This window comes from Mobula hypostoma, chromosome 4 (genome assembly GCF_963921235.1).
Source record: "Mobula hypostoma chromosome 4, sMobHyp1.1, whole genome shotgun sequence".
In the NCBI taxonomy this organism is placed as follows: Eukaryota; Metazoa; Chordata; class Chondrichthyes; order Myliobatiformes; family Myliobatidae; genus Mobula; species Mobula hypostoma.
This window is the reverse complement of record NC_086100.1, coordinates 18801479-18825508: the sequence shown is the minus strand read 5'-3', so window position 1 is coordinate 18825508 and position 24030 is coordinate 18801479. Positions and strand designations below refer to the sequence as shown.

The window sequence follows — 24030 nt, the reverse complement described above, 5'->3', positions numbered from 1 at the left end:
AATCAATTCCATTTACAACTCAGTGGAATAGCTCATTTCACTATGCAGTTAAGATCTAGATAACATTCAGACATAGGCAGATGGCAGTTACATTCAACCTACACAAGTGTTTGGCAATAAGCACCAATACGCTGACCCTCTCTGACATTCTTTGCACCCAAAGGTAAAAGAAGGGAGGATTAGAAGGGCACCAAGTATCCAATGGTCACTCAAACTATAAGTACAGGACAAAGGCTAGATACTCTGTGATAAGTAACTGATTTCCTAGCTCCATCAGCTGCAAGATAGATTATTAACCACACTGCATGCACATAATTCAGTATTATTCCAATAGCTCTTCAGCCAGCAACAAACAAACTAGCTGGTCCGTCTTGGCTCTATTAACTATCCTGCCACTATAGACTGGACAGATGTAGGAAAACTCCACCACATGCAAGTTTCCCTCCAAATCATCAAATCTAAACTTGGGGATCTCCTTGCATAATGGTATTAAGAGTACCTTCATAAAAACTAACCAGTCAAGTGAGAGCACCCTTTCTCCCCCACCAGCAATGCCAGGCTTGAGCTTGAACATAAATGCATTTTCATATCTAAAAGGAAAAATAGTGATTTATCCCCAGTCCACATAAAAACAAACAGCCAACATATGGTTGGAATAAATTTATTTCATCTGTCTGTAAACAAGGTGGATTAACAATTATGGCATTCTGTAAATGCATTTTAAAATCAGATGAGTTAGACTGTATCCCAGATGTAACAAAATTGCAGGGAAAGAAAATGGACAAGTCAGCAACAAGAATTTTTAAATCTGTACATATTTCACAAGGCCTGAACATTGAGTATATGCTAGAGTAGAGTAACGCCCCTAAGTGCTGTTCAACTGAAAGCCTTGCAGCGGCAGTTAAAATCCATCTCACAACAGCAAATCTCTATGCAGTATGTATGGCACAGGATACACAAACATTTGCAAAATAATTTCACAAGACAGCCAAGTGTGATTATTCCAACCAATACCATCTCCCATTTTATTCATTTATGAATACAGAGCTTTTGTCATTTTGTTTGAACCGAACACAAGTTAGTATTGTGCTCAAAACAGACATTTCCACAGATTTTAAAACAATTAGGAGCATAAGTCAATTCTTCCAGTTTCCTTCTGCAGCATGAGCTTACCAGGTTTAATGCATCAATTCCCTTGATTTGAAATATTTAATTTCCATATAGGAGACTGCCAACCTTGATCAGATACTAATTTGATCTTCAAATCATCAACATTGATGGACATACTATCACACATTTATCTAAATTGCCAATACAGTATTGAGGGGTGGCAGTCACCCTTCACAATCATTTTATAGCAGTCTGCTCTTTTAAAATCCCTCAAGCTGCAAGTTAATTGGTCCTATGAAGCACTCAAATCTGGACACATCTGTGATGGTTATGTTGGGATATTTATTGTCCAAAGTGGCAACCTTTATTAAAAAGATAAACTCACATTAAAGGAGCTGGCAAAACATTTAAGTGCCTGAGCTATTGCAAAGATGGAATGTTCCTGGAGAATAAACTGATCAGAGTCAGTATTGTGGCATGTTCATGGGAAAGTAACTTACACATCTCAAAAGCTGTTTTGTGATCACATCCCATGAAATCAAGATGCAAAAAAAAAAACAAGTTTAACAGAGTGCACCTTCAAAGCTGCTGGCAAGTTATTCATGGATGTAAACAGGTTTTGAAATCCAGGTGCATTAGCAATGATAATGGGCAAACTAATTACAAGTATTACCTAAGTCAGGAACATTATGGCAAAAAATAGGCATGCACTTTCTCTTCCAACATGCTCAAACAAAAAGGAAGACTAAAAATATCTACGTAACTGCTGAAAGTGCTCTCTCAGCAACACTTAGATTGTACTACCAGCACCTTTTCATTCATTTTCAATAAGTACTTCAACGGGGAAGGGAAGGGAGATAGAGAATAATCAGAACCTGGTTTGGTGACTTTGGATGCCAATAAACTTTCTAACTAAAACAAAGCAATGCCCAGGCTTAGCAAGTCAGCCCAATTGTTTGCAACAATATCAAAAGTAATAACATGCATATCACCATTTAGTTATTGTGCTAATGGTGCCAAAACAGTGGATTTACTTTCCATTACATCTACAATGTTATTACAATTAAGTGGTAAAGAGGCAAAGGGAATCAAATGGATAAATTAAAAAATAATCTAACCAACTACAGTCTGGTAGCACTGCCATTGCAACTGGGTTGTGGCAAGGGTGAATGAGTTGCTAGGTGGATGGGGAGAGGCTGCTTAGTATCCAGAATTCCTCAGGTATGTAGCCATGGTGTTTTCTTGTTGACTACCCACCCCATGGACACTTTCCTTTCCCATGACTACAACCAATGCTGGAGTACATAAGGAAAAAAAATGAAAATTTACTTTCCCCACCAATACAGGGATACAAAGGAGACATGGGCTCATACCCCCCAAAACCCTGCATTGCTATTAAACTTTCCGTAACTTCAACGTGAAACAACAGGTGACTGCTAAAGGAAACTTTAATAGCAATTTTTTTTTTTTAAACTACTGAATAGCAATCCTGGCCGACTAGAACCCAGTCTCTCTCAAGTATTTTGCCATTGAGAATGCCTTCTTATTCAAGACTCCTCCGTGGGTCCCTTCTTTTCCCATTACAAAGACCAAGACTGAAAGAAAAAAGAAAAGGAAACATTAAAAGTCTGCATATAAATGAATGTTATTAATTAAATGCATAGTGAGCAAGTGTCAACCAGAAAAACATTTCAGAGTAAGGAGGCATAATTCTAAGGTTTCATAAAATCAGTACATAATTTGTGCTACTCATGTTTGACTTAAAACACATCATAGCCCCACTTAAAATTCTAAGTACAATTAACAATTCAGCAAAACCCAATTAAATCCAATCATATTGCCCAGATTGTATAAAGTGGAAAATAACATCTCAGAAAAGTATTAATACTAATTGCCATAATTAACACTTTCATTAACTTGATACACACTAAAGCACTTCAGTCAAATGTGCAAGGTCAGAGAAAACTTCACCAAGTTGAGGACCTTAAATTATGACGGCACTGAATGCAGTTTTACAAAGCATGCTGCAAAACCGGGCTGCAAAATTCAATTCACTGGCCAAGATAGCAGTCTGACCCACTTGAGCAAGATCTTAGCTTGGAGAAAGAGGCAGATGGAGAAAAACAAATCCAAAAGATTAGGATTGCCTATTAAAAGCTTCAATTTTAAACTACAGTGACCAAGATGACAAACCTTTCTAAAACATTACATTTGTATTAAAAGTTCACAGTGTAAATAATGTTTGACAACCTCAATAATATTACTGTTTATTAGTTGTGAATACTAATATGCCAGCGAGGGGAGGAAAATTTTCCTGTTAAGCGTATGCCCTTTCATGCTAGATACAAAAATCTCAATTTCTTGATCAAAACAAAATTAACAAAATATTATAAAAGTATTGTAATGTTTCAGGAGCCATCGACATTGCCCACAAAACAGTGATAATCTTTAAAAGAGTTTCACTAAATAAATTATCCTTTTGCTTATTTGAATAAACTGAACTGCCACATTTTTGAAATATTTTGAAATCCTCTGACCCAGGATGCTTCATTACCAGCTCCAATAGTTTTGAGTTTCACTTGTCTGATTTTGCCTGATTGCATACACTACTGGAATGCCACCTTTATGGCTAATGGTCTATGGTAGAAATTGGCATTTTAGCAATTACCTCCAAATACAGGTCTTTGTCACAGTACCTCCATTTCTGCCACATCTATTCTCAGGATAAGACTTTCTACTCCAGAACATCCGAAATGACCCCCCTCCCCCCAAAAAAGTGATTCCCATCCACTACCACTGAAGCTGCTCTCACCCAACCCTACATGGTCTCTACGTGACTCCCTTGTCCACTTGTCCCTTGTTAGTGAGTTCTTGGAATTTATCCCTGCAAGTGAGACAAGTGCTCCAACTGCCCCCACCGCCCCACACCTACTCTCTCATCACCACTGGGGTTGTAAACAGTCCTTCCAGGTGAGATGATACTTCAGCTGCGAGATCTATCCTCTATATTGATGAGACCCGATGCAAATTAGTTGAGCACCATCACTCCATCCACTACAAAAAGGCAGGATCTCCAAGTGGCTATCCATTTCAAATTGACTTACAATCCTACATGTCTGTCCATAACCTTCTCGACTGCCACAATAAGGTTTAACTCAGGTTGGAGGAGCAACACCTCGTATTCCAACTGGAGAGCCTCCAACCTGATGGCATAGACATATTTCCCCTACTTCTAGTAATTTTACCTCCCTCTCTCTTTTCCCCCTCATTCTGATTCCCCTCCTTATTCCTTTTCTTTTATAGTCTGCTGTCCACTAGCATTAGATACCTTCTTTAGCATTTTGCCTCTTCCAGCTTTTCTTCATACCATTCCTCCAGCCATCCACTTTCCCACCTTCACCCATCACTTGCCAACATGTACTACCATCCCCCCCCACCCCGACCTTATTCTAGCATCTGCCTTCTTCCTTTCCAGTCTTAAAGAATCTTGACCCAAAACTTTATTCCCCTTCATAGATGCTGCCCGACTTACTGAGCTCCAACATTTTATGTGTATTGAATTTCCAGCATCTGCAGAATTAATCAGCCTGGAACTCCACGCATCTTGACTTTACCATGACTTTACCAAGTGTTATAACAGCAGCAAGGACAAAGATTTTAGAACAGCCAGAAGGTAAAAGACCATCCTTAGATCTCCTCTTTAGCAATCTCAAGGCCAAGAATAATTTGTTTCCACTCATTTGGAATCAGAAATGACTGAGTTCTGTGGAAATCAACGTTGCCTCAGTTAGGGCAGAGAAAATAGCTGAATATATGATTTGTTTGTCTGTACAAAGGATTCCAGGTTAGGAACATGCTACATTCCTCTCCTCCCCATTCACATCTCATGCTACATGACCAAATAAAATGAGTTGTGCCTAGGCATTTTATTTTGATATTGTTTGCCATAGAGTCTAGTGTCAGGTATAAAAACAATAGTGACTCTCCAGCATATGAAATATATGCCTCAATGTGGGTATGCTGGTCAGAGACAGGATACAAAATTCATTCACCTCTTCCCAATAACAGTTGTCCACAACTTTGCTGCATTGAATGAACATAAAGTAGTTTAAAAAGTGGGTAGGACACATGTGGACCAAGTTAAAAAACAGATTGAAACAACCACTCTGAACAGAAGACCCTGTACACATAGTTTAGGTCTATGTACAGATGTGCTTTAAAAGCAACTTGGTAAATGTATTGCTTTGCTCACTGTCCTTCAATGAGGAACTAAAAATTAAATCAAGATTGTGATGCATGAGAGGAAGAGGCATGATCAACAATATTCCTTCTGTGGCCCCTCCCTTGACATAAAGACAAACCTGTACATCTTTGGAATGTGGGAGAAAACCAGAGCACCCAGAGGAAACCTACATGGTTGCACGTTCTCCCATGACCACATGGGTTTCCTCTGGGTTCTTCTCATATTACAAAGATATGGGCAGTGAGCTGTGGGCATGTTGGTGCTGGAATGTGGCACATTCTCTGACCTCACTATGCAATTCACTGTGTTTCAATGTACATGTGACATTTTTAAAACAGTAGGTTTATTCAAGAGCTGGTAAAAAGAGGCAAATAAATATTCTGTGATACCTTATGCAGAAGCCACAAGTCATTATTTTCATCATAATTACTACTTTAGCATATCTTGAAATTCCCAGGGACAGCCCAATTAATTATTTCATCTCCATTCAATATTCTTTGGCTGTATTTTTCAAAAAAACAGATAAGAATTGTGTAACAGGAGTCCAACAGTTATTGTTACTGCTCAAAGTCCCAGAGAACCAGGTTCAATACTGATTTCTAGTGCTAATGTGGAATTTGCATGTGATTGAATGAGTTTACTTTTCATAAACAGCTAAATAAATTAGATCCCTGTACAGTCTTTGTAATTTAGAATATAAAAAAAGAATCTTATTGAAGCATACAAGATTCCCAGATGGCAGGACAAAGTAGATATCAACATGCTTCCACTAGTGGGAGAATGTCAAATGGATGTGAATCTTTGGATTCTTACCTCAGAGGATTGCAGAGGCTAGATCATTGGAATTTAAAATGCAGTGGACCCTAGTTAATTAGACCACCAATTAATCAGGGCAGCCACTTATTTGGGCCAACCCTTAAATAACAAAAACTAATCAAGAAAATAGCTGGAATTCTCTTGTTTAGTCAGGACACTATGCTGCTTAATTGGGATTAAGCCAGAGCCTTTTTCCAAACAGTTTCTAACAAACGTCAGTTGCATACACTTGCATGGCTATTAGACACTACACAGCGTTTAGAGTGAACAGTTCTTAAGTAGCTTGAGTGGTGTGTGCTTATGCTCAAGAAGCACTGATTTTTGTCACTGACAGTTGGTGAAAAATAAGTAGTGAGACAATTCAGAACTGTTTTGCTGACTGTGGTTTTAAGCTTAGATATGTTTGAAACAGTCGAGTGAAAATGAAATCATTTCACTATTTCAAAAAGTTAGGAACTACGAAGAATTTGAAAATATCAACAACTTTCAATGTTACAATGAAAATAAAGATTTGGAGGATGCAATCATCAAGCATATTATGAAGGCAGTCCATTATTTGCTCTAGGTGTCTATGCTGATTTTATTCATTTACAGGCAATCAAAAGAACATAGCACCATACACTGGATGAATTCTTCCATCAGAAACTTATGAACTAATACAGTTTTAGCTGTGTACATACATCTACTGATGCTTCTGGACACATCTTCAGTGATGTTCCTGGAATCATCGGGTGTTTCGGGTCTTTCAACATCATACAACCTCCTCCAAGTGACCCAGCCAGGGCTGATAAGACCCCAGCTTGTGTTTAGATGGCTAGCAACTTATGACTCCGTGGCTCGCCTCTTTTGAGCCACAGCCATCTTGAGGCCCTCTCTGCCGCATCGGTGGTACTGCGGATGGCTCTCCTCTTCCTCTCTCCCTCGATGCCCAAAATGCTGAAGGCTCCAGCTAAGGAACGGGCTGCAAATCCCCTACAACCAACCTCCACTGGGGTACTGTAGTAATACTGATAGTCTAATTAGTTCTGTATTTCATTATATACAGAATTTGTCACTTTAAGTTAAACAGCAACTTGTCTTTTTACCACCTTTTTAAACATTTCCATGAAACTTTGGTTAAGTGAATGTGCCCCAATTAATCAAAATCCACAGTAGATAAATTTGAAAGATCAGGGAAGAAGTGAGATGTGGGGAACTGGACAATGAAGGATCAGGCATAGCGCAGGTTAGTCCTAATGCAGAATGGCAGAGCAGGCTTGAGCAACCTACTGATCCTACTTTTTTTAAAAATGGTCTTTCATTCTCCCCGATGTGCAAATACCTCACACATCTTAAAGATGCAATAACTGGTAGATACTCAGCTCACTAGAGTGAATTTCTAATGTGGATTGTTCGAAAATTATGAAAGTTGAAAGGCATGTGATGGAATAGGGTATAGGAAAGTAAGGAAGTGGGGATGATGGGTGTGCTCTGAGAGAACCAACGGAACGCGGATGAATACCTTCCGTCATACTGAAGTATAATTAAAGGCTCAACATAGGAAGCTTATTCTTTAGGGAAGTTGTAGAACAGTAGATACAAGTAGCAGTTACAGCACAGGACAAGGGAATAAAAGGCAATAAATTATATAGTCTGATTGTTTCTAGTCTTTGCCATTGAAATTCCTTTTGATCTCTAGGACATTTTGTAAAAAAAATTCTGCACAAGAATACTTCATAACAATCGCTGTCACTGATTATTTGGCTTAAGAATTAAAAAGGCTACCACTGAGTTTCCTTTCTTGCACAAAAATTGTTGCAACTGCACTGTATTCCTTACTCTGTAATATAGTCCTTTGTCAAATGAACTTAATTTTATCACAGCCAATGCTAACTTTGCCCTCTGAGAAATCAGTGTAGAACCGAAGTTTCATTACAGTTCCGTGCTGAAATTTAAGCAGTGGGCAGGAGATTCAATTCTAAAAAGTTGCATTAAGATTCTAGAGTGGCAAAGATGAGTATTCTGTTCAAGTATGAATTAAAACCTTGATCCCCAACTCTGCTCAATACGTTGTCCTAGGTAGTACACAGTTTGTGTGAAACACGTTCAAGATCCTGCCCCTCCCCTCACTTCAATACAATACCGTTATGAACGGGCATATTACTCTCCTCAGCTAGTCAAACTTTGCCAGCTCTAGTCTTTAATTTGATTCGTTTCACCTGCCCTTTCAGCAGCAAATGACATTTCTTCCACAACCCTCCAAGTTGGCTCAATTCATCCAAACCACCTGGGCCTTCTCTTAAGATTACCTTACTGTGCTTCCAGACTCTGTACCCTCAAATATTAAACCACTACCAACTTGGGTAGCATAACAGAACAATAACTGTTTCAAAGCAAGGTTTGTAACATTAAAAGCACCACCTGGCAATCTCTGACCCTCCATGAAAAAGCCCAAAACCATCAACCCAACTTGAGAATTATTTATTTATTTTTTCAACTAACCTGAAGTGCCAAGGATGAAGGATGCAGTATTACCACAATGCTGAGAGCCTTTGCAGAGAACTTAATTATTTGCAACTCCAAAATTTAGCTGGTTAAATTACAAGCTCTAATTATAGGACAAGAGTAGTAAATTTATGGAGCTGCTGATTTCTGGAATGACAAAAGAATTTGGAACAAATTTAAATTCAGCTTGAAGTCTGACAAAAGCATTCAGCAGATGTCACACTGTTCCAACACTTGATTGGGCAATTGAAATCAAGAAAATTGTTTAGTAGAAAATTTGGGAAATTAGACAATTTCTTAAATCCAATCTTTTAATATCATTTACAACAATATTTACAAAATTACCAGAAGCCAATGGCTAACATAATTACCTCCCATTCACTTCAGCAACTTTCATTTCTTGAATCATTTAAAAATGCAAAGCAATGCTATTGGTCTTCCAGCAGAGGGTAAGTTATCATCGACAGCAATTAACACCAAAGCACAACACAAAGGAACACAATTTTGGCCAATACAAGCGTCTCTGATTTCACAAAAACAGATCTACAAAATTAGGTACAATTTCAACTAATACTGGTGGTTTTATAGGCATTGGAATAAAGAATTTTAAAATAGTGACATTGCATGTTTAATTAAAGCAAGATCACTAGACAAGCATGAAGGGGGAAAAAAAATCAACCCTGCAGAACACATGGAAAATTTACAGAATTCAAATCTTTTACTTAGAGATACAGCACAGAAGAGGTCTTTCTGGTCCTTTGAGCCACACCACCCAGCAACCCCCAGCTACTCTGATTTTCCTAACCTAGTAACGGGACAATCTACAATGACCAATTATACTACTCCATCCATCTTTAGAGGACCTGGAGAAAACACAGGGACTCCTTACAGAAGATGCCTAGATTAAACTCTGAACTCTGACACCCCAAGCTCTAATAGCATCGAGCTAACCACTATGCTACCATTGACAGCTAATCCAAGTGGAAGGAGCATTCACATCTTTTAGACACCACATCCCCATGCCCAAATTCATACCGACTTCAAAATTCAATTATACTACAGCTATAAGGAAGCTTGACTCTACCCCAAGTTCAAAGATTTCATTTGATCAATTTGGGAATGGTCCTAATGGCTTCAGATAAAGTAGTGCAGCATGGACTGCTGAGACCTACACAGGAGTGAACCAATAAGACCATAATACCATAAGACATAGGGACTTGGCCCCATGAGTCTGCCCTGCCATTCTATTATGACTGATGTATTATCCATCAACCCAATTCTTCTGCCTTCTTCCTATAACCTTTGATATACTGACTACCAAGAACCTATAAACATCCACTTTAACTATACTCCATGACTTGGCCTCCACACCTGTCTGTGGCAATGAAATCCACAGATTCAACACCCGCCAGCTAAAGAAATTCCTCATCTCTGTTTTAAAGGGATGTCCTTCTATTCTGAAGCTGTTCTCTCTGGTCCTAGACTCACCCACAACAGGAAACATCCTCTCCATGTCAACTGTGCAGGCCTTTCATGCTTCTAAACTCCAGCAAGTACAGGACCAGTCATTAAACACTCCTCTACATCAACCCTTTCATTCATTCCCAGAATCTTCCTCATCAACCTCCTGAATCCTCACTAATGCCAGTACATCCTTTCTTAGTTACGGGGCACAAAACTACTCACAATGTTCCAAGTATAGTCTGACCAATACCTTATTAAGCCTCAGCGTCACATCCTCACTTTTATATTACAGTCCTCTTGAAATGAATGCTAACATTACATTTGCCTTCCTTACCACCGACACAACCTGCAAGTTAACCTTTAAGAATCCTGCACAAGGACTTCCAAGTCCCTTTGTACCTTTGATTTTTGAATTTTCTTCCCTTTTAGAAAATAGTCTACACTTTTATTCCTTCTACCAAAGTGTATGATTCTCCGCCCAGCTGGTCTAGGTCCTTCTACAGACTCGCTGCGGCAACACTAACTGCCCCTCCACCCATTTTGTATTGTCTGACATCAATTCCATCATTCAAGTTGTTTACATATTATGTGAAAAGAGGTCCCAATACTGACCCTTGCAGAACACCACTAGTCATCAGCAGCCAACCAGAATAGATCACCTTTATTCCCACTCTTTGCCTCCTGTCAGTCAGCCAATCTTCTTTCCACGCTAGTATCTTTCCTGTAACACCATGTGCTCTTGCCTTAAGCATCCTGTGTGGCGCCTTGTCAAAGGCCTTCTGAAAAATCAGTCAAGGGCCTACTGACAATCCAAATAAACATCCAGACTCTCCTTTGTCAACTTTGCCTGTCATTTCCTCAGAATTCTAACAGATGCGTCAAGCAAGATTTCTCCTCAAGGAAGTCATGTTGACTACTACCCATTTAATCATGCGCCATCAAGTAACTCAAAACTTCATCCTTAATAATGGACTCTAACATCCTCCCAACCACTGAAGTCAGGCCAACTGGCCTATATTTCTTTTCTTCTGCCTCCTTTTCTTCTTAAAGAGTGGAGTGACATTGCAATTTTCCAGTCATCCAGAACTATTCCAGAAAATAGTGATTCTTGAAGGATCATTAATGCCTCCTCAATCTCCATCTCTTTCAGAATCCTGGGGTGTAAGTCCATTTGATCCAGGTAACATAACTACCTTCAGAGTTTTCTGCTTCCCAAGTACCTACTCCTTAGTAATACCAACTATATTCACTTCTGCTCTGACACACTCGAATTTCTGCCATACTGCTAGTGTCTTTCAGACTGAAGACTGGCACAAAATACTTAAGTTCACCTGCTATTGCTTTGTCCCTCACACAACCTCTCCAGCATCATTTTCCAGTGATTCAATATCCACTCTCACCTCTTTTACTCTTTATGTATCTGAAAACATTTGGTATCTTTTGGCTACCTTACCTTCACATTTCATCTTTTCTCTCCGCATGACTTTTTTCAGTTGCCTTCTGTTGGTCTTTAAAAGCTTCCCAATCCTCTGACTTCCCAACATTTTTTTTGGTATACTACATGCCCTCTCGTTTTTAAGCAGTATTGGACTATGTGCATCAGCCACAGTTGCTTCATCATCCCTTTAAATACTCCATGTGAAATTTATCTATCCGGCGTCTTCTGAATTACCCCCAGAAACTCCAGCCATTGCTGCCCTGCCATCAACCCTGCTAATGTACCCTTCCAATCAACTTTGGCCAGGTCCTCCCTCATGCCTCTAACTCCCTTTACTCCACTGGAATTTTGATATGTCTGACTTTAACTCCTCTCAAACTTCAGGATGAATTCTATCCTATTATGATCACTGCATCCTAAGGGTTCCTTTAACTTAAGCCCCTGAATCAAATCTGGCTCATTACACCACACCCGATCTGAAGTTGCCTTTTCCCTAGTGGGCTCAACCACAAGTTGCCTTAAAAAGCCATTTCATAGGCATTCTACAATTTCCCTCGTAAGATCCAGCATTGGCCTGATTTCCCAAACTATCTGCATATTGAAATCCCTGTCACTATTGTAACATTGCTCTTACTACATTCTTTTTCTATTTCCTGCTAAAATTTATATCCTACACCCTGACTACTGTTCAGGGGCCTGTATATAACTCACATCAGGGGCTTTTTACAATTGCAGTTACATAACTACACACAAGGATTCTATATCCGCTGATCCAAAGTCATCTATCCTTAAGGAATGATTTTTTAAAAACCAAATGAACCACCACATCTTCCTCACCTACCTGCCTGTCCTTTCAATACAAAGTGTACCCTTGATGTTAAGCTCCCAACTATGATCTTCTTTCAGCCACAAATCAGTGATGCCCACATCATACCCACCAATCTTTAACAGTGCTACAAGATCATCTACCTTATTCCATATACTGCATGCATTCAAATATAACAGCGTAACAAAAAACATTCACAATGTAAATGTCATACAGACGATGATCTCAAGAAAGTGCCTAATCAAATATCCTCACATTTCAACAACTATTGCTCATTTTCCAATTAATAAACTAATTAGATTAGAAACGTAACCAGATGATCACAAGATATTGTTGTAACAAGTTGCCAGAGGATGGACATTTAGAGTTCCTTCTACCACCTATACTGTAGGAGTCTGAAATTCAAGTACAGCTCACCTACTATCCAAGATGAAGCAGTCTCTGGCTAGCACATCTATGTGAACAGATGTCCAGTTGCTGCATTACTAAATATATGGCATTCTTGATTAGGCTGCACTGACACCTTCCAAATTTAAAATTTTACAGCAAATATAAAGGAAGCAAGTAGACAGGAACTTCAATCCCGCAAGCTCACCCTAATTGAATCTAAAGCCTAGAACTCCTTATCAATTATCAATGGCAGTAGGTCTTTAGAAAGATTGCACTGGTAACGGAGGTAGGGGAATTAAAGAACGAAGTAAGAGCAATGATTGATGCATGCAAAGAGGGGCAAAGATTGAGTAGATAATGAAAAATTTCTGAAGTTGTATAGAAGACTAGGGATAAAGAAATTCATCACTGAACACTGCCCTGGGGATACTATAGGCAATATCCATTAATGGCAAGTATTCATCTAAATACAGACAAGTACTCTGGGTTGAGTGCAGAGAAGTAGGATTTGTATAGATAGGTATTTGCCCAGCATAGAAATTGCGGGAAAAGGACTGCTTTCACACTGAATTGACTGACAATACATATTTTGATCAATGCAGCACACATTTTACCCCCAAATAAGAATGATATGGACAGGAACTGCAAACCCCGTGATACATTTAATCTGCTGCAATATGAACCAACCCCTTAGAAATATGTAACTTAATAAGTATTTGTTCTGATCTGTTGAAGCAAGTCACATCCCCAAAGTATTAATTTACTGTAAGGAAGGTAAGATAACATTGTTCAGGCTGAAGGTCAAAACCTTGAGGCAGCTAAGTGTTTTGAAACTTATCTAAATGGCCTCACTGAGCTAATAATAAAGAGCATTTTGTAAGACTTATGGGTACAGTTTAAAGTGTGGTCAAAATGCAGACCAAAGATATACCTGTCTTTCTCCCAAAGTGTTGACTGGTTTATTCCTTTCTATAGATGCTGCCTTACCTGCTGAGTTCCTCCAGCATTGTGTGCCACCAGCCTTTCTCCTAACTTGAATCAATTCTATTCAGTAAGAATATTATGCCCATCACATTTTATCATGTAGAATATAGGTTTCTGATACACTTCACAGTTTTAAATGCTTCAAGGTCAATTGACATTTAGAATTACCATTACAATCTTCTTTAATTATGAATGGCAATCAATTTAAAGGTCACTTGATACTAAAGACCTTGTATTTTCTTCTTCATTATTGCAAAAAGAACTTACTGCATGGAGCTTTCTGTTGAATGCAATCAAGAAATTGCCATTTCCAATGCAAGTCAACAAATTAGGAGAAACATACTAGCAGTAATGAATACTCTAATTACACATAAGCTTCTTAGAAACCTGTACACCAACATCTGGAAAATTGCCTGAGAATATTCTATACCTAAAATTTTTCAGCTTTAAAGTGATTGAAGTAGTCAATGTTATAAACTAAAACAACCCGCTTAAAGGCCACTTTTATTTTACCTATACTGCTAAGCTGAGGCATTATGACGTTAACCAAATTCTCACTAAGCTTATGTCCTCACTGTATTCAAAGACTTCCTCAACCAATGTTCCTATCTCCAACTAGGTCAAAAATGGGGCTGATTTAATTACTTCTCTGTCACAATCCCTCAACAAATAGGGATGCAAAACTTGATCAACTAATCTTGAATTGATGAGTAGTAACAATCAGCAAGCCAAGGGGCTAACATTCTCAATGAGGCATTACATATTAAGAACATCACCAGCATCTGAAACCAGTAACTAAAGTTCAATTAAACCAGTCACACAAGTGTAGCTCCTAGACATCAAGTATCCCCAGATAAATATGATGTGAAAGATTAAGTAACTCCATTAGTAGGTCAATGACAACCCTAAAGTATCTTCAGCACTTGCAAAATACAAAAATCAGGAACGTGACTTTTCTATATTAGTATAAATGGACTCAAGTGTAAAGTGTTTAACAGCACCCAAGCCACTGGAGAACTAATGTCAACTTTCCTAATCATCAACCCCTTCCACTACCAACATAGCATGACTACTGACCAAAAATGAGAGAACAAGGTGGTCTGAAAATGCATGGTGAGAATACTTCCAAATTAGCACAGATCAGCAGAACCTTACAGACATTTGCCTACTCCTTCTCACAAAACGCAGTTAGTGGCAGACTGGTAGACCTTGGTCTTGTATCAAAGTACAATAGTTATCGCATATAATCCAATGGCAAAGCCTAGTATCCAATTCCTGCCTGCAAATGTCAGGAAGGTGACCGACTTCCATGTTTGGATATGCATACAAAATACTCACTGCGCTGAAAGTTAAATGCTAACGGACTGCTAAAGTTCAGATGGAAAACCTGCTAACATTCAGGCTATAGTTTGGCTGTTTTAATTATAACAGAAGAATGTTTTTGGACACAAGTATCTAATGTGCAAAATAGCTCAGTCAAAACTAACTTCTGTACAGGAAACAAATCTGCCTGGAACTTACCTTATTTCAATATAAAGAATCAAAGGTAAACACTTCTAGAAGATCAACTTGGTGAAATCACTTGCACTAACGTAGAATGGGAAAACATACCAGCTCATTTCCCCAAAAACTTTTAACATTTTTGTAAAAGAGTACAGTGATGTAATGAAATTCCACACTACCAAAAAAAAATTTTAAAATGCAATCTACATACTTGAGATTCATATTAAAATCAGGTAGGTAACCAACATATTTGATCTGCACTACTTACTTTTGCCAGCTCTGCCTACAGAAACATTGTACGTTGGTTCTCCAGCTTGGCTCTTTGTCCTGATGTCCATTGTGCAGTCACCTTCAACAAACAGGCTATCTCTGATAACGGAGCATTTCCTTCCACCCAGGACCAAGCCATTGGTAAAGAAACTTTGACGATCCTTTCCAACCACCACATCTATTTCTGGAGGCTGTTGAAGAAAATTTAAGTGGTAAAAGCTCAGTACTTTGTGTGATGAGTCACAGTATAATAAATGTAAAATGCAATAATCTGCATATGCCAAGCATTATACAGTATCAGCCTTCCATAACCCATGAATTACACAAAAAAAAACTGCTCCTTGGTTTTCATATGCGGGGCAGAGCAAAGCAAGGGGGAAAGAGCTACAAATAAATAGCTGAAGTGCAACCGCAGAAAGTGTGGATAGGAAGTCAGGTGCAAAATAACCCCCCCTTGGAGTATGCACCTCTTACAGCCAACGAAGGTTGACCAACTTGCTTGGAATGTAGATGCAACCTTCAGGCAGAAATGCAATTTTTTGTATGGAAAGGCCCAGAGTCGTTAATTTTAACATCCAGATATTATAATAAACCAGACCCACCATTCTAAACAAATTAGCACAAAAATTTTAACATATTCAGAGCTCTGAATCAAATCAGTCACATTGCATAGCTAAAACAGTACAATGTCAAGAAGCCCATTCTACTAGAAGGGCCAATAACTGTTAGCAGAAGAATCAGATTCGTAAATTGCAACTATGCCATCAGACATTCCTTTTTGGCAGGAATTTCCTTCAAAATGGTTTCCAGATTCAACCAAAATATTTAAAGAACTAGATAAGCTTAACAATTTGACAATGTTATTGACAAATGCAGCCCTAAGCTGTTCTTTTGAAGTTTTACAGACATCTGGGCAGCAATGGCACAGCTGCCTCAGTGCCGCAAATCCAGGTTCAATCCTGAAGTCTAGAACTATATAGCACATTTCCCTGTGACTGTGTGGATTCCCTTCCCTCCTCCCATGTCGCAGGTGTGTGGGCTGCCAAGTTTAATGGCCTTTAAATTACCCTTCGTGTGGAGATGAGTTCATGGAGATAAGGGAAGAATAAAAATGCAATTGTATAAATGGGTGTTTCATGTCTGGCTCAGACTGCAAGTGATGGGCCTGGTTTCTATGCTGCAGTAGCCACCTGTCGAAACTCCATCCATCTAAATCCATTCCAGAAGTAGACCACACTCATGAAGCAGTCATCACTTGAACCTTAAGACACTGCTTAGCTAACCAAGACTGGACAGCTTGTTTTTTTACATTACATCCTTCAAACTCAGAAATGCTAATTTTAGATTCTCTTAGTCTACTGTTACTGATATCTGACCTTCCACAATTGCCAGTGTTTAGAACTGCATGATCTGGCCAAGAACCCTTTGCCCATCCTTCCACTATTGCAGTGAAATTGCAAATAAATTCAGTGTCCAAATGAAACAAAATAAGACCGAGTGATTTACTTTTTGGTTAGCAACATGAACATGGGGGACGGCACTGTAGCATAGCGGTTAGCACATCACCAATACAGCACTAGCGACCCGGGTTCTATAACCGCCGCAGTCTGTGAATAGTTTGTACATTCTCTCTGACCACGTGGGTTTCCCCTGACATTCCAAAGATATACAGGTTAGTAGGTTAATCAGTCACATGGGTGTAATTGGATGGCACGGAATGGTTGGGCCAGAAGAGCCTGTTACTCTGCTGTATATCAAATATATAAAAAATTAAATTGCTGAATATCTGATTCTCAACACTGAATAAACACTGCAGATTAACTAGATAGTTTGAAAAATATGCACCAGAATATTTGACTAACTATACTTCAAATATTTTTTTGAGATTATTCTTTTAAGTGTGAAAATCAGGAATCATAGGCAAAGTATAATAGTTAAACTACCACAGGCCAATACGGTTGTCAAATAAAAAAACATGCACTTAACTACTAACATTGTAGGGCAAACCAATTATTGTACAAAAGCTCTTTAGAATTCTTCTATTTTTCAGATAGTGTCCTATTTAAATGGCAGGAAATTTTGTCCCTCCTATAGACAGCTGGAAAAAAGATCATCTAATAAATTTGTGAAGGAACAAAGCCCAATTTTCAATACAGCCTCAAAATGTAGATAGACCATGGCTAATCACTTATCAAAAAGATGAACTACCAATATGATACAATACTTGTATTACATTTGGGCTATATATCAAAGATAAGACTTGCACTCATTCGGCTGCTAGCAAAGTCAAACTAAAGTCTGTTTTTAATATAATTTGTCAAATTCCATAAAAGGGAGTTTCTTCCATAGCATTCAATATTCACTTTGAATAAATGTGTAAATTCCCAATGATTTTGTGTCTCCAGAATCCACTGCACGTTTCACACTCTGAAGTAGTGCCCAGCATTCACTACAACTATCACCAGGTGCATTTCAAATACAACTTCTGCAATTCATTCTAGGTACAAAGAATACATCCATCCTACAAGATAGGGCGTTTATTAAAAACATTTGAACCCACTTTCCTTCAGAAACTTATTTAATTTTCCCCTAAACAGTTTTGGTATTTTTTTTCCCCTCCAGGATGACAATTCAAAACCAAAATGTAATACTTCAAACCAGCCACGGTAGCGTAGTAGTTAGCAGAACACTACTACAGCTTGGGATGTTCCATAGTTTGGAGTTCAATTCCAACACTGCCTGTAAGGTGTCTGTACATTCTCCCCGTGACCACATTCCAAAGACACAACTGGTTAGTAGGTTAATTGGTCATTGCGATTAGGCTAGGGTTAATTAGGTGAGTTGCTGGGCAGTGCAGCTCGTTGGGCCAGAAGGGCCTGTTCCATGCTGTATCTGTAAATAAAATCTAAAAATATTTCAACCAAGAGGACCTTTTGCCAGATGTGTAGAGACCACCAACCAATGCATTAGAGGAGGAGCAGGGTATTGAGGTGCCAAGCTATGGGAGTAGATCAACCTTACATCCAAGTCTTCATCTAGTTTTTTTTAAACTAGAGGCAGTTATAGTGTGTAATCCAATCCCATCTATTTAAATAGGGTTACTAATCTCACAAGTGTCTGGAGTATTGTATAAATGTACATACTACATGCACAACTATTCTTATGACTTTAACTTTCTAAAAAGTATCTGACCTGTTTTAAATGTTCATGGTCACCAGAATAATGGAAAACAATTTGAAGTCTTTTTTTGAAGCCACTCGAGGAACATTTGCAAAGTGACAGAGCGGTATCGGGTTTTGGACATGCAGGGTCAAGGAGCAACTGAAGGCAAAGTACAGGGTCAAGTACTGTATATTCATTAGGCCAGAACAAGCACCATCTAACCCATCATAAATAATACACTTCCCAGCAAAACGTCTCACTTAAATTAAATGATATTTGACTTATCTTTGAGTCATTATTTTTCAAATTAGTTCAGTAACATAGCAACTACAAATAAACTGAAATGCAACTTTACATGCATTACCTATCTGGGACTGAGTATGTGGCTTGAGTAATGAAGCTTGTACTTGTGATCTTGGGTGCTGCATGTTTTGTCTTTCACATCCCACTTTTGCCTTCTCCCTACAAATTGGTTCACGGTGTGCCAGTTTACACCAATTGGCTAATGGCTTTAGCCATTTTCCTGCCAACAGCCTACTTATTTCAAACATGTTTCTTTAGGTACCCACTGAAGAGCACTAGATTCAAGTCACCAGTAGTATCATGAATGATGCTTTTCATTGATTTATTAAGTTTTTTTAAATCATTATGTAATGTACTCCTTCAGAGTCCTGAAATATTTGCATGAAAGCCCAGTTTAAATAAAAACAAACTTTTGTCACCATTAATGGTTAAATATCTAGAAGGCTCCAAGTCCAGCCTAGTCAAGTAACAAATCAAAGCAACACAGGTCATCATAAACTAGGTAGACATTTCTAGCTGGCTGTCATCACAAGGCAGCTCCAATGCTCTCTGCCACTTTGACTGGTTCCAAGCCCCTGGCCCTATGCTTAGTCTTTCCACATCACAGCAGGATTAATGAGGGAACTCCTCTTCTTCCTTCAGAGGCACAACTGGTTCCTCTCCACCAAGACTTATTTCTGGATAAACCATAACTCAGAGTCAACGATTTCAACTCCACTCATTTTATCCAGATCAAGGGTGTAGCTATGGGTACTCTCACGGCTCCAAACTATGCTTCCCTACGGATGGCAAGCAAAACAAAGTTTTTCCACTGTTTCTCAGTACATGAGCTAATAATAAAACCAATTTGTCATCTCATTTGTACCAGAAACTTTCCATAAAGTTGCACCCAAAATACATTTCTAAACAACAGCTTCCCTATACTGTAGTTAAGAAAATCCTTGACTGCATCTTACCCATTTCCTGTTCTTCTGCTCGAGGGGTGATTGACAGGGGCGGGAAATGCTTGCCTCCAGGACAGGACATGGAGACCTCATCTTCCACCCCACCAACCTTCACAATTCCTGCCATCTCGAAAGAGACTGCGCCACCAGACTTCTTTTTAAGTATGTTACAAGAATTGTTCTTGTTGTGACTGCCTATTCCACCCTCAATCCCACTAAATACCCTTTCTTACAGCAATTACCCTTGCAACCACAATGTCCTTTCATATCTTCCTTTCCCACCGTCCAGGAACCCACTCTCTCATAGTGAAACAGCAATTTAGTTATCCTTTAATCTAGTGTATTGCAATCAGTGTTCACAATATGGCACCCTCTACACTGGAGAGACCTAATGCAGATAATTTTGTGTAACATGTCTATTCAGCCTACAAGGGCAACTTCAAGGGGCCCATTGACTACCACTAATTCAGCACCACCTTAACCTATCAGTCTGTAGGCCTCCTGTTCCAGCACACTGAAGCTCAAGGCAAGCTTTGAGGAACAGTAGCTCATTTTCTACCCAAGCACATTGTTGCACTCTGGACTCAATATTGAAATCATCAACATCAGGCAATTCGCTTTTTTCTCAAGCTGTACCAGTTATCCATAATTAGTTCACCTCTTGTCATCCTGGGAGTAGAGGGCTTGCCCAGCCTGACCTGCTGGGTCTGTCTTACTGTGCACAACTAATTCTTTTGTCTATATTCTCATCCAACTAGACCCATTCACTTATTGCTTAAAGCTTATTGCCTTGGTTTAATCTTATTGGAGGCATATTTTTCAAATCCCTCACCCCACCCTGCAGCTTCACAAACTCAACTTCGTCATCAAACCCATATGTTCTCCCTCCTTCCTCCCCCCCCCAAAAAAAATGGAACACAACTGAGTATTTCCAGTATTTATTTTTTATACTTCTGATTGTACTGAGCAAGATGACCTGTGGTGCCAAGAGTCACATTTTGGAAGCAACTCAGAGTACTCAATAGCATCTTCAATTGGGGGGTGGAAATTGCTAAGAATTCAGATTGAGACCCTACATCAGATCTAAACATAGAGGGAAGATGGCCAGCTTAAACTGGAGAGGGGAGTTGGTGAGGCAGCAGCCAGTACATAACAAGTGGATTAAGGAGGGGTGAAGGACAATAAATGGAACCAGCTGGGGAAGTGTTGGATCTGGGCGAGAAGTAAGTGGATAAAAGTTGGAAGTGGACTAAAGAGGGGAAAAAAGTTGGTGGGGAAAGGGTGAAGGTCAAGATAACAGCTGTAGGGTTATATGTGACAACAATGGGAATTAGCAGTGAGCCCTGCTGTCTTCACTTTCAGCTTCTCCCTACTCTATCTGCCCATCATCCTAAAAGAGAGGGTAGGCAGCCAGAGTTTGTGATACACATTGGTACCAACAACATCGATAGGAAAGGGATGAGGTCCTGAAGGACAGTATATGGAGCTCGGAAAGAAACTAAAAAGTGGTACCTCAAGGGTAGTAATATCTGAAATGCTGCCTGTTCCACAAGCAGACAGGACAAGAGTAGAACGATTTGGCAGATGAGTTGGTGGCTAAAATAAATAGGTGCGGGGTCAGGGTTTCAGATTTCTGGATCTTTGGGATCTCTCGGGGAAGGCATGACTTACACAAAAAGGACAGGTTACAACTGAACTAATGGTGACTAATTTCCTTGCAAGTCTGCTAGAGCTGTTGGGGAAGGTTTTAACTAGACAGGGGTTATGTAATCAGTGGTGGGAGAGGATGGTTCAGTTGGTATACACAAGCAGATGCAGCATGTAGTGAGATCGTGAGGAAGGACAGGCAGTTGATAGGCCAAATTTGCACTCAGTGAAATGAGTTGAAGTGTGTCTTTAAATCTAAATAGTAGTGGATGGGTTGAACAATTTGGAAAAGTGAGGATAACAAAGGCAGAATGTAGGTGAAGTTATGAAAGACTTCAGAAAAAGTAAAGGAAAAATTTAGAAAGGGTTAAGAATCTAACTTCTGGTAATATGGAGACAAAATTGAAAAGGGTAATGACCATAAGATTGAAAGTGTAGTTGAATATATATTACACGGAATAAGGTAGCAAAGTTAAAAATGAACAGGTATGATGTTTTGCTATCACAGAGACTGACCGAACAAAGATCTAGTTGGAAGCTTAACATCCAACCTTGCACACTGTATAGAAAGGACAGGCAGGCAGGATGAGGTGGCTCAGTGGGCAAAAAATGAAATCCTCCTGCAACCTGACTCTTCTGAATGCACTGTCTTTCACTCTCTCATCAATCTCAACCTTGCCATCAAACCCACAAAAGGGCTGTTGAAGTGTGGCACACTTGCTGAGGCCCAGTGAAAACTCTCAGACACCACCTAATACCTACTCAAGGACCCCACTTGACACCATCAGAAAACTGTCTCTGCCACTATCATTGACCTCATCCACTCTGGAGAACTCCCAACCACTGGCAAACTTATAGTTCCCTTAGCTGCACTGCTCACTTCTACATCCTACCCAGGACCAACAAACGACTGTCTGGTTGGCCTATTGTCTCTGACTGCTCCTGCCCTATTGAACTCATGTCCCCCTACCTCCATAAAACATAGGAGCAGAATTAGGCTATTCAGCCCATCAAGTAGGCTCCGCCATTCTATCATTGCTGATCCCAGAGCCCACTCAACCCCAGACACCTGTCTTTTCTCAATATCCTTTGATGCTTTGACCAATCAGGAAACTAACAACTTCTGCCTTAAATATACCTATGGCCTCCACCAGTCTGTGGCAGAGCATTCCACAGATTCACTACTGTCTTAAAAAATTCCTCCTTGCCTCTGTTCTAATAAGGCTACGTCCACACTATGCTGGATAATTTTGAAAACAAAGCTTTTTCTCTTCGTTTTGACCCTCTGTCCGCACTAAAATGGCGTTTTCATCCCCCGAAAACAGAGATTTTCAGAAATGGTCTCCAGAGTGAATAAATCTGAAAACGCCTAATATCCGTTGCAGGGTGTACAGCGTAACCGCTGTCATGACGTGCCGCAACAGATGGCAGCAGCGCGGCATTTCATTGTTTTCTTCTTCGAATTATTATTATTACTTCGTCACCAAACAATTGATACTACAGCATACAATCATCACAGTGATATTTGATTCTGTGCTTCGCAGAACTTAATTTCAGAACAGACAGCAACGAGACCGAAGCCAGAAGAGCTAGAAATATACTCACCAAATACTTTGACCCATAGCTTACTGAATAAATAAGTATACTCACTTTGCCCTGTTTTCTGTCCTTGCTTTTATGAAGGTAAGGACAGAAAACACCCTCCGCCACCTCCAGTTTAAATTCCATGCGAAATATTTTGGAGGATCAAGAACTAAGAACCAAGGTGGTTTACCTATTTATACAAGTACTTCTCTGACCAATAGATGTGTATCGGCCTAATGTAACATTGTATGGAAATACAAGATAACACTGATGCAGACATGCTTTATACATTTAACAAGGTGCTTTATTAATGCAACAGAGTTAGTCAGTTTTTCAATGTTCGTCGTCAGCGGGTCATACTGTCCGTGAACTCCCTGTCGGTTGCCTCCATACGCTCCAGTATTTGTTTTTTTTTTAGTTTTAAGTCCTCCTGCGCGAGAGCCAAGAGCAATTTCCTTTTAAGTTTTTCCACTCTGTAACTGGACAAATGCACACCAAGTATACAGTTTCCGCTTCGCTTGTCTTCTGTGTGTCCTGTGCATGCCCAGTAGGAGGAGATTTGCCCAAATATCCATCTAATGTGGACAGAGATATTTTGAAAAACGCTTAGTGTGGATGCCTGTCGTTTTCACTCAAAACCGGCGTTTTCAAAATTATCCGGTGTAGTGTGGACGTAGCCTAAGTCGCACTTTAAGTTTGAGGCTGTGCTCTCCCCCATCATAGGAAACATCCTCTTCACATCCACCTTATCTAGACCTTTCAACACTCAGTAAGTTTCAATGAGATCCCTATGCATTCTTCTAAATTCCAGTGACTACAGGCCCAAAACTGCCTAATGTTCCTCATATATTAACACCCTCAT

The 24030-nt window shown here is 39.4% G+C and overlaps 1 protein-coding gene across 1 annotated transcript in view; it reads right to left on the bottom strand.

Moving 5' to 3' along the window:
• Positions 1-645: 645 nt before the first annotated feature.
• The window catches only part of LOC134345155 (profilin-2-like), a 45238-nt gene continuing 21853 nt past the window's right edge, over positions 646-24030 (bottom strand). Inside the window, exons 2-3 of the mRNA XM_063045367.1 lie at positions 15527-15719; positions 646-2705 (exon numbers count right to left, since the gene is read on the bottom strand). Coding sequence (XP_062901437.1) covers positions 2608-2705; positions 15527-15719 — 291 coding nt within the window. The 3' untranslated portion in view covers positions 646-2607. The remainder of the gene's footprint in view (positions 2706-15526; positions 15720-24030) is intronic.